Source organism: Prorops nasuta, unplaced genomic scaffold (genome assembly GCF_024137725.1).
Source record: "Prorops nasuta isolate Cenicafe-Biocafe unplaced genomic scaffold, Cenicafe_Pnas_1.2 PNAS00013, whole genome shotgun sequence".
NCBI lineage: Eukaryota > Metazoa > Arthropoda > Insecta > Hymenoptera > Bethylidae > Prorops > Prorops nasuta.
The window spans coordinates 5989436-6005193 of NW_027116810.1; the positions used below are offsets into that span (position 1 = coordinate 5989436).

At 31.7% G+C, this 15758-nt stretch overlaps 1 protein-coding gene and 2 long non-coding RNA genes across 9 annotated transcripts; 1 reads left to right on the top strand and 2 right to left on the bottom strand.

Annotated features, from left to right (window-relative positions):
* The first annotated feature begins 703 nt into the window (after nucleotides 1-703).
* On the top strand, nucleotides 704-2034 carry LOC136778022 (uncharacterized). Of its 4 annotated transcripts, none has more exons than XR_010823351.1 (4): nucleotides 704-824; nucleotides 928-1085; nucleotides 1152-1581; nucleotides 1651-2034. It is a non-coding gene; the product is annotated as an uncharacterized lncRNA (long non-coding RNA). The 4 variants fall into 4 exon arrangements; XR_010823352.1 differs by having other exon boundaries at nucleotides 742-824; nucleotides 915-1085; XR_010823353.1 differs by having other exon boundaries at nucleotides 744-851.
* A 3972-nt stretch (nucleotides 2035-6006) lies between these two features.
* On the bottom strand, nucleotides 6007-7375 carry LOC136778021 (uncharacterized). 4 transcript variants are annotated; one of them, XR_010823347.1, is made up of 4 exons: nucleotides 7217-7375; nucleotides 6956-7113; nucleotides 6460-6889; nucleotides 6007-6390 (listed from the first exon to the last, which is right to left on the bottom strand). It is a non-coding gene; the product is annotated as an uncharacterized lncRNA (long non-coding RNA). The 4 variants fall into 4 exon arrangements; XR_010823350.1 differs by having other exon boundaries at nucleotides 7254-7361; XR_010823349.1 differs by having other exon boundaries at nucleotides 7190-7315.
* Nucleotides 7376-10654: 3279 nt separating this feature from the next.
* TORIP (Torsin interacting protein) lies at nucleotides 10655-12215 on the bottom strand. The gene is made up of 2 exons (XM_066734623.1): nucleotides 11447-12215; nucleotides 10655-11036 (listed from the first exon to the last, which is right to left on the bottom strand). The coding sequence occupies exons 1-2, from the start codon at nucleotides 12152-12154 to the stop codon at nucleotides 10734-10736; spliced, it is 1011 nt and encodes a 336-aa protein (XP_066590720.1). The 5' UTR covers nucleotides 12155-12215; the 3' UTR covers nucleotides 10655-10733.
* Between the last annotated feature and the right edge of the window lie 3543 nt (nucleotides 12216-15758).

Sequence of the window (15758 nt, forward strand, 5' to 3'; positions counted from 1 at the left end):
TAGATGGTATATAAGTAATCCATGGTAACCCATATCATTTAGCTTTTGGACAATTATCATACGTATTTTATTTATAACTTCGTATATTAATTGGTTATTTGAAGAGGTGTCAGTAGTACTACACAGTGAGAAATTGAATCGTGTGTGGTTCGGCTAGTTTCACTCTGTAATTTAAAATGGAAAATGATATACTACACTATAGTTAAAAGCACTGTATGTGTATACGTGATCGAACAAAATCAACTTAAGCGCCCTATGTCCATGCTCTATTTGCGTAAAATTATAGAATTTAATTAATCAAACTGTTCTAGTAAATTATGAGATGTATAAAAACCATATGAATATTTGTCCAATCAAAACCATTTTAGCTTAAGAGATTGTAAATTAAATAAGTTAACTTATACCAATTTTTCGCATTTTGATTTATAACTTTTTAAATAAAATTTTTAGATATTTTTTTGAGTAATATAAAAAATAAAAAACATATTTTTCAGTCAACAGAAGTCGAGATATAATTATTTACCCTTCTTTCATCCCACCGTCGTTCATATTAATGAAAAAAAGTAGTCAAAAGCAAATTTTACTTATACAGGGTTTTATCCTAACAGAGAAGCATAGGAGATTCGTGTTAGTTGACTATAGAGCCGTGGAGCATGGAATCCGAGAGCCCTCATTGGTCAATTTCGTGTAGTGCCAACATAAAATAGGTCGTTGCCAACAGATTTTGTCTCTAATGCTTCTCGTAAGTGGAAATAGCAGAAATGTCAAAAAAGTGAGGTTACTAAAGGTAAAAGTAAATATTAATGAAGGGATAATAATAAAGGGTATGTGACAGTAAAAATAAATATGATGTAAAGTCAACTTTAATGTTCAATGTATTAAATAATATTGATTAAGTGTTTTTTAATGTTCAGTTATCTGTTGTAGTGAAATTAAGAGGCTTCGCTTTAGATATGAATGGAGCGAGGAACCTGAAGAAGATGATTAAAGTAAAGTTTCAAGCGATGGAACTAAGAATTTTGAAGGATATGATATTGTTACGAGACCTCAATTCCTGAACAATTTTTCATTGGTGGTAGAAAACAGTAAGTTGAACCACATAATTTAATTTGTTATATTTTGTAAGTCATAATATAATAAAATGATTGCAGGTAGACTGTAGATTATAATTCCAAGTTTTGCTAATTGCGGCAAAGGTTTTTTGATAAATGTGCAGAAGGAAGAGTGATTTCGATTGCAGCTGCAACGATGCATTACAATAGTTGCAGGGATGTATACAATTTCTATTATCACAATTAATAGTATTTATTATGTAGTTTGTTTCAACCATTAAAGAGAGGCATATTGTATTTAAAGCTACGTAAACTAATTAAGATTATAATTTTGTACATTTACTAAAACACATATTCTTTTACAGAGCCATAGCTGGAAGGTACATGAGCTTTTTATCAAGATTCTATGGATTCAGCGGCTTATGATGATTCAGTATAAGAGGTTTATACTCTGGATGTGGGATGCAACAATTTTCATGTTTGGAATACATCAATTCCTGGCTGCAGTAAACTTTGTATTGGCAATTGTGTAAGTATAATAAATATTTTGAAAAATAATTAAATATAATATTACAAAATCTCTCACTTCTCTTTACAGTTATTTTTGAGTTTTCCCTGACTTGATGAAGCACACAGGATGAAGCTAAAGAAGCTATGGTACAAGCTAGGACAGAGCAATAACATTTGTACATACAATTTCTCAATAGACGTTCCATGAAGAAGCTCTGATTTTTAGATCTGTAGGATTATTTGCCAGTATAAACTTCTACCATAATTGATTATAATTTTCATATTACATTGTACACAAGCTTACAAGATGAAATTAATTAATGTAGTTGCTCACTATCTAACTAAGATAAATGTACTTAAGAATTATAATACTATTACTGAATCAATGATTTGTCATCTGTAATTTTGATTCATCAATTTAATTTGTAAAAGATATGTTTGTAACTATATAAATAAATAATAATTTCATGAATTTAATTAAAACATTCTTTATATTATAATAGCTGTAAAACAACCGATTCATTCATAGAGGGGGGGGGGGGGGGGGGGGGAGTTCTCTCAAACAAAAATCCTACAATTAATTATAATAATGGGTTTTTATTTTTAAATCTTACAAAATACACACGGATATTCACTCAGAATACAATAATTACTCTATGTTTTAATTACTCATATTCATACAAGTAAATTAAGCGCATATTCTTCGTCCACGCAAAATCTCATTCCTCTCATGATTTCCATTTGCGATTTATTTCCATTTGCTCTTTTCCAAAAGTTACAGACACTCTATTGACTCACATTCAAATCAAATGATACATTTTTTTTTTTTTTTTTTTTTTACGCTGGAGGGAATCCGTTGAGGACTGAGTGCAGGAGTCTTCTCTTTCCTGCTGTGCCGTCTTCGCTAGCATGTTTTCAGTCTATAAAACGAAGACTTGATCTAAGCAGAAAGAGACATACCTGCTAAACCACTCCAGCGGCATGCAAGCTCTACACAGCCATGTCGTATCACGATATTACCATGTAGGGCCGCGCCGGTCGCTATGAATCGCGCCTTCCTTTCTCAATTCTTATTCTAATCTCGATCAAAAATTTGCAATTAAAGATATTGCTCGAAGAGGCCTCCAGCAACTGCATAACAAAGCTCTATTCGCTTTTCAAAACAGTGTAATACATTCTGCAGTTCTGTGGGTGTAATACTCTCGCACAACGCAATGATGTTCTCCTTTAGCTGCTCTACGGTCTCCATCTCCATATTGTACAGCTGGTTTTTTATGATTCCCCATATTCCAAAATCTAGAGGTGCTAGATCAGGGGATCTAGGAGGCCATTCAATTGGACCATTTTTCCCAATCCATCTCCCAGGATATTTCTGGTTCAAATATTGGGTAACAACTCTAGCTGTGTGGGGTGGAGCTCCGTCTTGCTGGAATGTTATCAATTCCGCCTAAAATGTAAAATGAAGTAGCAGAATATTATTAGAAGCTTCATTCCTTAAAATAATGCGTATTTTAAGAATTTATAAAGAAAATTACATTGGTGGCCACGCTTTGGACTCTTACGTTAACTTCATCTGTTAGCATCTGCAAATACTTATTGGCGTTTAAGTTACCCTCGATGAATATCGGGCCGATTATTTTATCCCCTAAAATGCCCAGCCAAACATTAAGTTTCTGCTGGTATTGCGTATGGGATTCGATATATTCATGAGGGTTTTCTTTTGACCAGACTCTCGTATTTTGAATGTTTGGGGCGTGGACCAACACAAACGTGGATTCGTCCGAGAATAAGATATTCTTCGTAAAATTGCAGTCAAAGTCCGTTTTCTCCATTATAATTTTACAGAAAGTATGTCTCCTTTCGTAATCGGCCTCTTTCAATTCCTGGCATCGAAAAATTTTGTACGCACGAAACTTTTCTTTTTTAAGAGTCTTATGAACCGAAAAAATAGAGACTCCGGTTTCCCTACTGATGCTAGAGAGTGATTGACGGGGATTATTGGTGACCGAATCTTCTATACGGTTTTTAACACTATCAGACAATGCTCTTGCTGGTCGTTTATGCTTTACGTGGGTACGATCCAAGCAACCGGTCTCCTCAAATTTCTTAATCAATTTTATAACCATACTGCTGTTTGGTGCCGGACGGTTTGGAAATTCCCTCTGGAATAAATCTTTAATATCCCTTGAGGATCTACCACCGTAATACCACTTGACTATTTGTATTTTTTCATTTACATTCATTTTACACAACTGAAAGTTCCAATAATTTATTAATTTTATACAGAGATATAAAGAAATTCATTCATTTTTAGCTTGAACATATTGTAATCTTAATAGTGTAATACTTACATAGCAATTTTCCTAATTTTATTAATAACTATTTGACAACAATTCGGTATAACCACGAAAATGATCGAAGATAAACAAATGAAAAAACGAATCCTGCACCAAGCACACAAACACACAGAACACACACGTTTTTTCATTTGTTTATCTTCGATCATTTTCGTGGTTATACCGAATTGTTGTCAAATAGTTATTAATAAAATTAGGAAAATTGCTATGTAAGTATTACACTATTAAGATTACAATATGTTCAAGCTAAAAATGAATGAATTTCTTTATATCTCTGTATAAAATTAATAAATTATTGGAACTTTCAGTTGTGTAAAATGAATGTAAATGAAAAAATACAAATAGTCAAGTGGTATTACGGTGGTAGATCCTCAAGGGATATTAAAGATTTATTCCAGAGGGAATTTCCAAACCGTCCGGCACCAAACAGCAGTATGGTTATAAAATTGATTAAGAAATTTGAGGAGACCGGTTGCTTGGATCGTACCCACGTAAAGCATAAACGACCAGCAAGAGCATTGTCTGATAGTGTTAAAAACCGTATAGAAGATTCGGTCACCAATAATCCCCGTCAATCACTCTCTAGCATCAGTAGGGAAACCGGAGTCTCTATTTTTTCGGTTCATAAGACTCTTAAAAAAGAAAAGTTTCGTGCGTACAAAATTTTTCGATGCCAGGAATTGAAAGAGGCCGATTACGAAAGGAGACATACTTTCTGTAAAATTATAATGGAGAAAACGGACTTTGACTGCAATTTTACGAAGAATATCTTATTCTCGGACGAATCCACGTTTGTGTTGGTCCACGCCCCAAACATTCAAAATACGAGAGTCTGGTCAAAAGAAAACCCTCATGAATATATCGAATCCCATACGCAATACCAGCAGAAACTTAATGTTTGGCTGGGCATTTTAGGGGATAAAATAATCGGCCCGATATTCATCGAGGGTAACTTAAACGCCAATAAGTATTTGCAGATGCTAACAGATGAAGTTAACGTAAGAGTCCAAAGCGTGGCCACCAATGTAATTTTCTTTATAAATTCTTAAAATACGCATTATTTTAAGGAATGAAGCTTCTAATAATATTCTGCTACTTCATTTTACATTTTAGGCGGAATTGATAACATTCCAGCAAGACGGAGCTCCACCCCACACAGCTAGAGTTGTTACCCAATATTTGAACCAGAAATATCCTGGGAGATGGATTGGGAAAAATGGTCCAATTGAATGGCCTCCTAGATCCCCTGATCTAGCACCTCTAGATTTTGGAATATGGGGAATCATAAAAAACCAGCTGAACAATATGGAGATGGAGACCGTAGAGCAGCTAAAGGAGAACATCATTGCGTTGTGCGAGAGTATTACACCCACAGAACTGCAGAATGTATTACACTGTTTTGAAAAGCGAATAGAGCTTTGTTATGCAGTTGCTGGAGGCCTCTTCGAGCAATATCTTTAATTGCAAATTTTTGATCGAGATTAGAATAAGAATTGAGAAAGGAAGGCGCGATTCATAGCGACCGGCGCGGCCCTACATGGTAATATCGTGATACGACATGGCTGTGTAGAGCTTGCATGCCGCTGGAGTGGTTTAGCAGGTATGTCTCTTTCTGCTTAGATCAAGTCTTCGTTTTATAGACTGAAAACATGCTAGCGAAGACGGCACAGCAGGAAAGAGAAGACTCCTGCACTCAGTCCTCAACGGATTCCCTCCAGCGTAAAAAAAAAAAAAAAAAAAAAAAATGTATCATTTGATTTGAATGTGAGTCAATAGAGTGTCTGTAACTTTTGGAAAAGAGCAAATGGAAATAAATCGCAAATGGAAATCATGAGAGGAATGAGATTTTGCGTGGACGAAGAATATGCGCTTAATTTACTTGTATGAATATGAGTAATTAAAACATAGAGTAATTATTGTATTCTGAGTGAATATCCGTGTGTATTTTGTAAGATTTAAAAATAAAAACCCATTATTATAATTAATTGTAGGATTTTTGTTTGAGAGAACTCCCCCCCCCCCCCCCCCCTCTATGAATGAATCGGTTGTTTTACAGCTATTATAATATAAAGAATGTTTTAATTAAATTCATGAAATTATTATTTATTTATATAGTTACAAACATATCTTTTACAAATTAAATTGATGAATCAAAATTACAGATGACAAATCATTGATTCAGTAATAGTATTATAATTCTTAAGTACATTTATCTTAGTTAGATAGTGAGCAACTACATTAATTAATTTCATCTTGTAAGCTTGTGTACAATGTAATATGAAAATTATAATCAATTATGGTAGAAGTTTATACTGGCAAATAATCCTACAGATCTAAAAATCAGAGCTTCTTCATGGAACGTCTATTGAGAAATTGTATGTACAAATGTTATTGCTCTGTCCTAGCTTGTACCATAGCTTCTTTAGCTTCATCCTGTGTGCTTCATCAAGTCAGGGAAAACTCAAAAATAACTGTAAAGAGAAGTGAGAGATTTTGTAATATTATATTTAATTATTTTTCAAAATATTTATTATACTTACACAATTGCCAATACAAAGTTTACTGCAGCCAGGAATTGATGTATTCCAAACATGAAAATTGTTGCATCCCACATCCAGAGTATAAACCTCTTATACTGAATCATCATAAGCCGCTGAATCCATAGAATCTTGATAAAAAGCTCATGTACCTTCCAGCTATGGCTCTGTAAAAGAATATGTGTTTTAGTAAATGTACAAAATTATAATCTTAATTAGTTTACGTAGCTTTAAATACAATATGCCTCTCTTTAATGGTTGAAACAAACTACATAATAAATACTATTAATTGTGATAATAGAAATTGTATACATCCCTGCAACTATTGTAATGCATCGTTGCAGCTGCAATCGAAATCACTCTTCCTTCTGCACATTTATCAAAAAACCTTTGCCGCAATTAGCAAAACTTGGAATTATAATCTACAGTCTACCTGCAATCATTTTATTATATTATGACTTACAAAATATAACAAATTAAATTATGTGGTTCAACTTACTGTTTTCTACCACCAATGAAAAATTGTTCAGGAATTGAGGTCTCGTAACAATATCATATCCTTCAAAATTCTTAGTTCCATCGCTTGAAACTTTACTTTAATCATCTTCTTCAGGTTCCTCGCTCCATTCATATCTAAAGCGAAGCCTCTTAATTTCACTACAACAGATAACTGAACATTAAAAAACACTTAATCAATATTATTTAATACATTGAACATTAAAGTTGACTTTACATCATATTTATTTTTACTGTCACATACCCTTTATTATTATCCCTTCATTAATATTTACTTTTACCTTTAGTAACCTCACTTTTTTGACATTTCTGCTATTTCCACTTACGAGAAGCATTAGAGACAAAATCTGTTGGCAACGACCTATTTTATGTTGGCACTACACGGAATTGACCAATGAGGGCTCTCGGATTCCATGCTCCACGGCTCTATAGTCAACTAACACGAATCTCCTATGCTTCTCTGTTAGGATAAAACCCTGTATATCCCCCCTAAGCTCATACCCTAAGACTTCAAATTTTGCGAAATTTATTTTCTTAAGTAGACCGTCGTTAAACAAAAAATAAAGAAACGTAAACTTAAGTATTTTTATACATATATATTTGAGCATTTTAACCTTAATTTGACTGGAGTAGCCTACAACTAGAAATCAAAATGAGCGGTAACATACACATTAATAAGAAGGGCTGCGTCCCCTACCGATCACTGAACGTAAGCATCCTGTGAGACACTTGTACTAGTATATAATCTATAGTTTGCGCGACATTAAATACTACGTTTTGGCCATTAATCTTTCGTCTGGGCGAGGGGATTTCTAGGGAGTTTGTCCGTAGCTGTCAAATGGAGCGATTAACCCTCAATTTTATATCATCAACAAAAATAATATTTTCGGAAAACGATTGTGGAAAAGAAGGAAGGATTTTAATAAATAACAGAGAAGACAAAATATATCAGATGAGTATAAATTAATAAAGAAAATGAAAATTATTGTGAATTTTTAAGAAAATATACTTTGTGGTTATTTTTTTTTTGTTACAGTTGAAATCCGGTTATGATGACTTTCAATTAAGGAAAAAAGTAATTATAGACTAATAAATGAAAAAGTATTAAAACATGAAGCACTTCTCTGTATGGCCCAGTCATTTCAATAATTGTGACTTAATGTTATAATAGTGAATGTGTAAGCGATTAGTGCATATACAACAAACTCTTATTGTAAATTTAATAATCTTGTATGACAATGTTTTAATTGCTATTATTTTAAATTAAAGCTAGTTTAATTAACATATTTTTATTTCATCCCTTTCTCAAAATTCTAAACATATGGTAATTACCTATTCTTGTAGTAGTCATATATTCGTTAAATTACATACAAAATTACAACTGTTTTGTATTTGTAAAGCATAGCTGTTTGTTGCAATTATTTTTATTATTCAATGTGAGACAAATCGCATTTTGTTTAGGTAAATGTCTTATTTATCCGCCACATCCTTCCATATCTTATGCGACATTTATTTGGCTCTGTTGCACTATTTTCTTCTAGTCTATAACATATAACATTAATTTTTTAATCATTAATACATACACACAGATCTGATAATACTGCTGATCTGCAATTATTTTTGTAATAGTTGAAATGATTGTTAAACCATTATCTTGTTTAATTTGTAAAATGGACATTTGAACGATGCTTTTAAAAGATGGCATCTTTTCTGCGAGATATGTTCTCATAATACTTGGGAAGAAAAAAGTTCTTTAAAAGGTATATTTATACTGCTGAGTTCATCTTGTTTTCAGCTTCAAATAGTTTTCCAACTACACGCATGGATATCCATTTTGTATATAGAATACTTATTTCATTACATCTATTATGATGCTGTTAGGATTGATAGAAAGATATATCAATTCTTTGAAAATGATATAATATATATCTAGTAAAAGGATAAATTAAGATTTTAGAACAAATGAATTTAACAAACAAATAGGAGTAACAAAAATATATATCATATATTGAAAATGGATATCCAAATGTGAAGTTGGAAAATTATTTGAAGCTAAAAATAAGATGCATTCAGCAGTACATTTAAATGTATTGGAGAACAACATCCTCTCAAATGTAAAGAGAAGATATCCTATGGAAGAGGTGCCAAACATTGTAAGCACAATATAGTTCAAGTGTCCATTTTTCAAATTTAACAGGACAATGGTTTACCAATCATCTTAATATTTATAAAATCAGTTAGTCAATAGAATAGCCATATCTGAGTGTATTTAAAAATAATACAAAAATATTGGTATATGTTGAAAACTAGAAAAAGGAACTAACGAGGCAAATAAATGTCATACAAGATGTGGAAGGATGTGGTGGATCAATAAGATATTTGCAGAAACCCTATGCAATTTGTCTTACATTGAATAATAACAATCGTTGCAACAAACAGCTATACTTTACAAGAATAAAATAGTTGTAATTTTGTTAATAATTTAAAGAATATATGAATACTACAAGAATATGTAATTACACACTATGTGTGTATAGAATTTAAAGAAAGGGAAGAAATAAAGATAATATATTAATTGAACTAGCTTTAATTTATAAAAATAGCAATCAAAACATTATCGTACGGCATTACTAATTTACAATAAAACTTGGTTGTATATACACCGATCACTTACACATTCACTATTATAACATTAAGTCACAATTACTGAAATGACTGGGCCACACAGAAATGCTTCATATATTAAAGCTTTTTCATTTATTAATCTATAAGTACTTTTTTCCTTAATTGAAACTCATCAGAAACAGGATTTCACCTGTAACAAAAATAAAATAACCACAAAGTATATTTCCTTAAAAATTTATAATAATTTTCATGTTTTGTTATTAATTAATACTCATCTGATGTTTTTTTTCTGGTATTTACTAAAATCCTTCCTTCTTTTCCGCAATTGTTGTCCGAAAATATTATTCTTGTTTACGATTCAAAAATGAAGGTTAACCGCGCCATTTGACAGCTACGGACAAATTCCATTTTGCTAAAATTAAAATTCCCTAGAAAAGAAGTCCTTAATTAAAAGGTGCTCCTTAAGGACCGACTATGAATACAGCCGTTAAATCTTTCTTTTTTCTATGAATGCCAAGGCGTTTTATTTTTTTTTCTCTATAGAGGACCTTCCTCTCTGGTATGAGTGATATGTTTTTATAAATGTCAGAATATAACAAAACATTTGTTAACTCAAATGTTTATTTTAAATGGTAATAGTGTTAAGCATTTATAACAAAACATTATTTTTTATATTTTTCTAATAAAATCTGAATCTTCCTGAGTATATTATTTCTAGCTGGAGTCTTCTATCTTTATTCATATAAGAGATATGAATTTTCAAAGATTACGTGTTTTTACCAAGAACAGCAAAAGTGCAAACTTTGCCAGCTCCCATTTCACGAACAAAAAATGATTTCTCACTTTAACTGACGCCAAGTCTTGTATGTTCTTATATATATATTAACATCTATTTAAAGAAAATCGGTGTTGTACTCCAAAATCTGTCCGTTCTGACGTGGAAAATGGCCCCCCTATGATTAATATTAGCTCCCTCAGAGTTTATAGTTTTATATAACAGAACTTTTTTGCATACAATAATTTTTGAATATGCTAGTGAAAAATCATCCATATTAAGTAATTTTTAAAAACTTTATTAAAAATATTATTTTTGTATTACATTAACATAGAAGTTAATTTGATAAAACAATGCTTTGTTATCTTTTAATTTTAATACAAGGACATTTTTTCAAAGACATTTCTGATTCAATAAATATCACAGGTCCATCAGTTATCCGTGTTATAAGAGGAAGTAAAATATCTTCATTTATAACAGGAACAAATTTTTCAAATACCAATTTTTCTATATATGGTAATTCTTTTTCATAATTATTAAATCCATCTCTCGTTGACAATGTTATTATATAAAACGCTTGTTTTACTAATGGACTTTCCCTATCACACAAATTATGTAAAATTTGAAGTATTGTTGGATTGATTTCTAGCAGGTCCTGGATTACCTATAAAGAACAATACAATATAAGATATATTGGATTATGAATTTGTTGCCTACTTATTATACAAGTAGCTCCTCCTAATATAATTCCCAACAGAGAATTTGATTACCTATAATAAAATATCCTACCAGCTTCCTTTGAATTTAAACTAATTACAAAAAATATTAATCTAATACAAGCTGTGGCAAATTATTATCAAATTTTACTTAAGAAAATCCTAGTAAATTAAAAGTAAAAATGTGTAATTAAATATTGCTATATTGCATATCAGTTTAAAATGTTTTATTTTAATCAACAATGGTATAAATGTGGAAATAATTTACACAAATGATTTATTTAACTTATCTTTAAGCAAATTAAAAAATAAATGGAAAGCAAAAAATAATCTGTTTATTACACTATTAAATATTTACCACAGTTTTTAATTCTGCTATCTTCGGGTGGAGCTCATGAAAAAAGTTACCTAAATCTTGATTGATATCTTCTGCTGCCAATGTTAAAAAATCATTACTATTTAAAGCTTCACTAGCCAGTTTACCAAGACAACTAGCAAAACAATTTACTGTTTTCCTTTCATTTGCAAATAACATTAAAACTGCAGGTTTTCTAGCCCTTACAATAACATCTTCAATACTACAAATGATTTGATCCCAAATTTTATCATTTTGGTTATGAAAGTATATTTGCATCTGTTGCAGTGACCTGCTTAACATTTGTTGTAAACTGTATTGATTTACTTCTAATTTTTTATTTTCAGAATTTGAAGATATAATAAAATAACTGACAGTAGAAGAAATGCAAAAGATAAAAATTAGTAATATCACTATAATAATAATTAATAACCATATATTGTTAACAGTTTTTTTTTCAGTTTTGTAATTACTGTTGGGCTTATTTGATTGCTGTAATGTGCTGGTATTACATTTTGTACATGTATTCCCAAAAGGAAAGTTTTTATTGTGAGAGCTTTCATCTTTGGAATCTGATAAACTTTTACGTTTCGTATTTATACTTTTCGGCTGTATTTTTTCCCATCTATTATAAAATCCACTGTTTTCATTTTCAAAATATGTATCTTCATGTATAGGTTTTCTGCATTTAGGTGACGTAGAACTTGGCATTTTGAGATAGTACAATTACAGTTGCCAAGACCGACATTTTGAACTGGGAATTTATCATACCGTGTTTCTTTTCTGCGGATTGAATTGGCATCTAGTTACAGTCACGCAACTTACAACAAAAAATAACTAGAATCCCTATAATCCGGTGTGTCTATTTTTCTGGTCGGATAGAATCGGATCGGATTAACGGGATCCCTCAAGCCCTCTGTAGCCAACATTACGGAACGAAAAACGAGGGAGAATTGTCCAGCGCTATTTTTCAACCGATTTCAATGTTTTTGGGCTTGTTGGAATCGTTAGGTCTGGCACCTCGTCATAAAGAAGCTCGATTTTTCGATTTGTTTTGCGTTTAAATAATATTAATGCGAATTTTTAAATAATTTAATTTTTTCACGTTTTTTGGAAAATACGGCTTTATTTATGACAAAGTGCGAGTCCTAACGATTCCAACAAGCCCAAAAACATTGAAATCGGTTGAGAAATAGAGCCGTACCATTGTCCCGCGTTTTTCTTTCCGTAATATTGGCTACAGAGGGCTTGAGGGATCCCGTTAAGATGGCGGAGTCCATGGTCTGCTAAAGTGATGTGTCAAAATGACATTTAATATCAGTAGATGGAAGAACCGGAATATTAGCAATCAATCAATAATGAAGAGGTGCTTTCCAAGCGACAGAACTTATTTATGCTGTTATAATACACTTTGATGCAGTTATTAATTCAGATGAGTATAAATTTAACTATTATATATGTAAAATTTATTGGAGTACGAGATTCTTTGTGGTTTCTATGATTTTTACAGATAGTTTTCTTTATCACAATGTTTGAGATGTCTATCAAATCATGAAAATGTATTACCAAGGATATTTAGGATGGATAAGAAATTAGACGAAAAGACTGCAATTTGAAGAAAAATGCAGGAATTGTCCAACGTTTATTATTTGAAGTTTAAGTGCAGCCTATATTACATGAACTATATAATTATAGCTAATGGTTAATTTAAACTTGTTTAAATTAAACGATCCTAAAGACAAGAATCACTTTATTATTAAATTAGTTCATATGTCTTAACCGATTGAAGGAAAGCTAATACAATGGCAGTAAAAGAACGGGAAATATATGTATAGTGGGAAATATGGTGGAATTAAGTGGTGAGTAATATGTAGCTATATATTAAAAATTGGCAAATAGTTACTATAATAATATTCAATTTAAAGTTTTATCAAAGAAATAGATTTACCAAGAGGCTCACCGATAGGTGGAATAATTAGTTCTTAATCAATTACCTATATACTTCTTGGTTGCCAAATATCCATAGAGCAATTGCAATTGGTTTTGTAACTGATATGTGGAAACTTCCTTTTTCAACTAAGATTGGGCCAATGGTTGCAATTAATATTTCAAATGTTTCTCTATTGACACGAAAATGAGATTTAAAATCTAAAAAAAAGCATAGAATTTCAAAATAATTTATAATATTAAATAGCTGATAACATATATTTTTTTACCTCTTAAGGAGTAACGTAAAGCAACATTTGTAAAAAAACTTAGAATACGGAAATGGTTTTGCCTTGCTGTTCTAATGATAACTCATCTTCTTCATCGAATGTACCAAAAATGAAACTAATAACAGCAGATGGATCCATAATCCTCAGAATCTACAAATATTAAGACAAAATTTATTATATTTAGTTTATTAAGCACAAAAGAAAAATAGAATAAATACTTTATTATTTAATTTAAAAGATTTCTTGTATTTTAACTGCTACTGTATTAGCTTTCCTTCAATCGGTTAAGACATATGAACTAATTTAATAAGATAAAGTGATTCTTATCTTTAGGATCGTTTAATTTAAACAAGTTTAAATTAACCATCAGCTATAATTATATAGTTCATGTAATGGAGGCTGCACTTAAATTTCAAATAAACAAATGTTGGAAAATTCCTGCATTTTTCTTCAAATTGCAGTCTTTTCGTCTAATTTCTTATCCATCCTAAATATCCTTGGTAATCCATTTTCCTCATTTGATAAGCATCTCAAACATTGTGATAAAGAAAACTACCTGTAAAAATCATAGAAACCACAAAGAATCTTGTACTCCAATAAATTTTAAATATATAATAGTTAATTTATACTCATCTGAATTAATAACTGCATCAATGTGTATTACAACAGCATAAATAAATTCTGTTGCTTGGAGAGCACCTCTTCATTATTGATTGATTGCTAATATTCCGGTTCTTCCAGTTACTGATATTAAATGTCATTTTGACACATCACTTTAGCAGACCATGGGCGCCGCCATCTTAATCCGATCCGATCCAATCCGACCAGGAATAGACACGGAATAGACACACCGGATTATAGGGAATCTAGTTATTTTTTGTTGTAAGTTGCGTGACTGTGACTAGATGCCAATCCAATCCGCAGAAAAGAAACACTCTCAGGCTGCCTTCACATGCGGTGTAAAGCCTACGGCACACTATGCTGGATTTCGTGCTAGAATGCTTGCTAGAATTGTGAAGACCAATGATGATTCAGTTGTGAATTAAATATAATAATCTCATTGGTCCTCACAATTCTAGCAAGCATTCTAGCACAAAATCCAGCAGTGTGCCGTAGGCTTAAGATATGTACGGCGTATGTACTAGTATGTATGTACTACGCCAGCACCCAGCAGCGTGCTTGCGTATTATCGCGAAAATGATTTGATTGGTTAATACGTTTTAGCGTAAGTTATGTACACCCGCATGTGAAAGCAGCCTCATAAACGAATGTAGGCCCCGTTCCGCTATTGACTGCGAATTAGTATCCCGCAAGGACAGAAACTGTAGCGTAGGATCCAGGGGGAACAATCTCTTATGGGAAAAATTTAGCCACCGTTAGTGGCGCCCTCACTGTAAGCCCGTCAAGCGGAACTAAGTTATGAACGTGTACGCATGCGCGGGCAGCGTAGCTAAGTGACGCCGACGCTATATTTCCCGCCATGTATGTCTGTGCTCTTATTTCGGACTGAAAGCAGTTACTCCAATTGTTACAGATTTTTTTCACTGTTAAACAAAGTTTTTATTGTGACTATCAATTGTATATTTTAAATATATATATATATAATTATATATATATAATATACATACTTATATATTAAGATTTTTTGAATAATAATATATGTAAGTATTGTGCAGCTAAATTTAACCTAACTTTTTAGTGTGTTACTTAAAATATTTTCTGTGTTTATTTATACTTAAATGTATTTTTAGAAGAAAAGACTGAATTGAAGATGGTCAGGTCGTGCTGTGTGCCGCAATGTTTGTCATCACATGTGGCTCCTAGTCATGCATTTCCTAAGGACATAAATAGAAGAATGAAGTGGTTTGCCAGTTTAGGGATAGCTTCAATTCTGGATGACAATGAAGTAAAGAAGTTACGAGTTTGTCATAAGCACTTCACAGAAAGTGACTATAACTGCAGTGGTACAAGAAGAGTTTTGATACATGCAGCGATTCCCACTTCTTCTTTTCAAAATGTTAATGAAATGCCAGTGCCAGAAATGTCAGACCAAACAGAAATGTTACATCAATATGAAATAGAACAACAAGATCATAGCC

Excerpts from the sequence above, each read along its gene's own strand:
- TORIP (XM_066734623.1), bottom strand. The coding sequence starts at position 12,154 with ATGCCAAGTTCTACGTCACCTAAATGCAGAAAACCTATACATGAAGAT. Across the intron at positions 11,037-11,446 it reads TAGCAGAATTAAAAACTGTG|GTAATCCAGGACCTGCTAGA; the intron begins GTAAATATTTAA and ends TGTTCTTTATAG.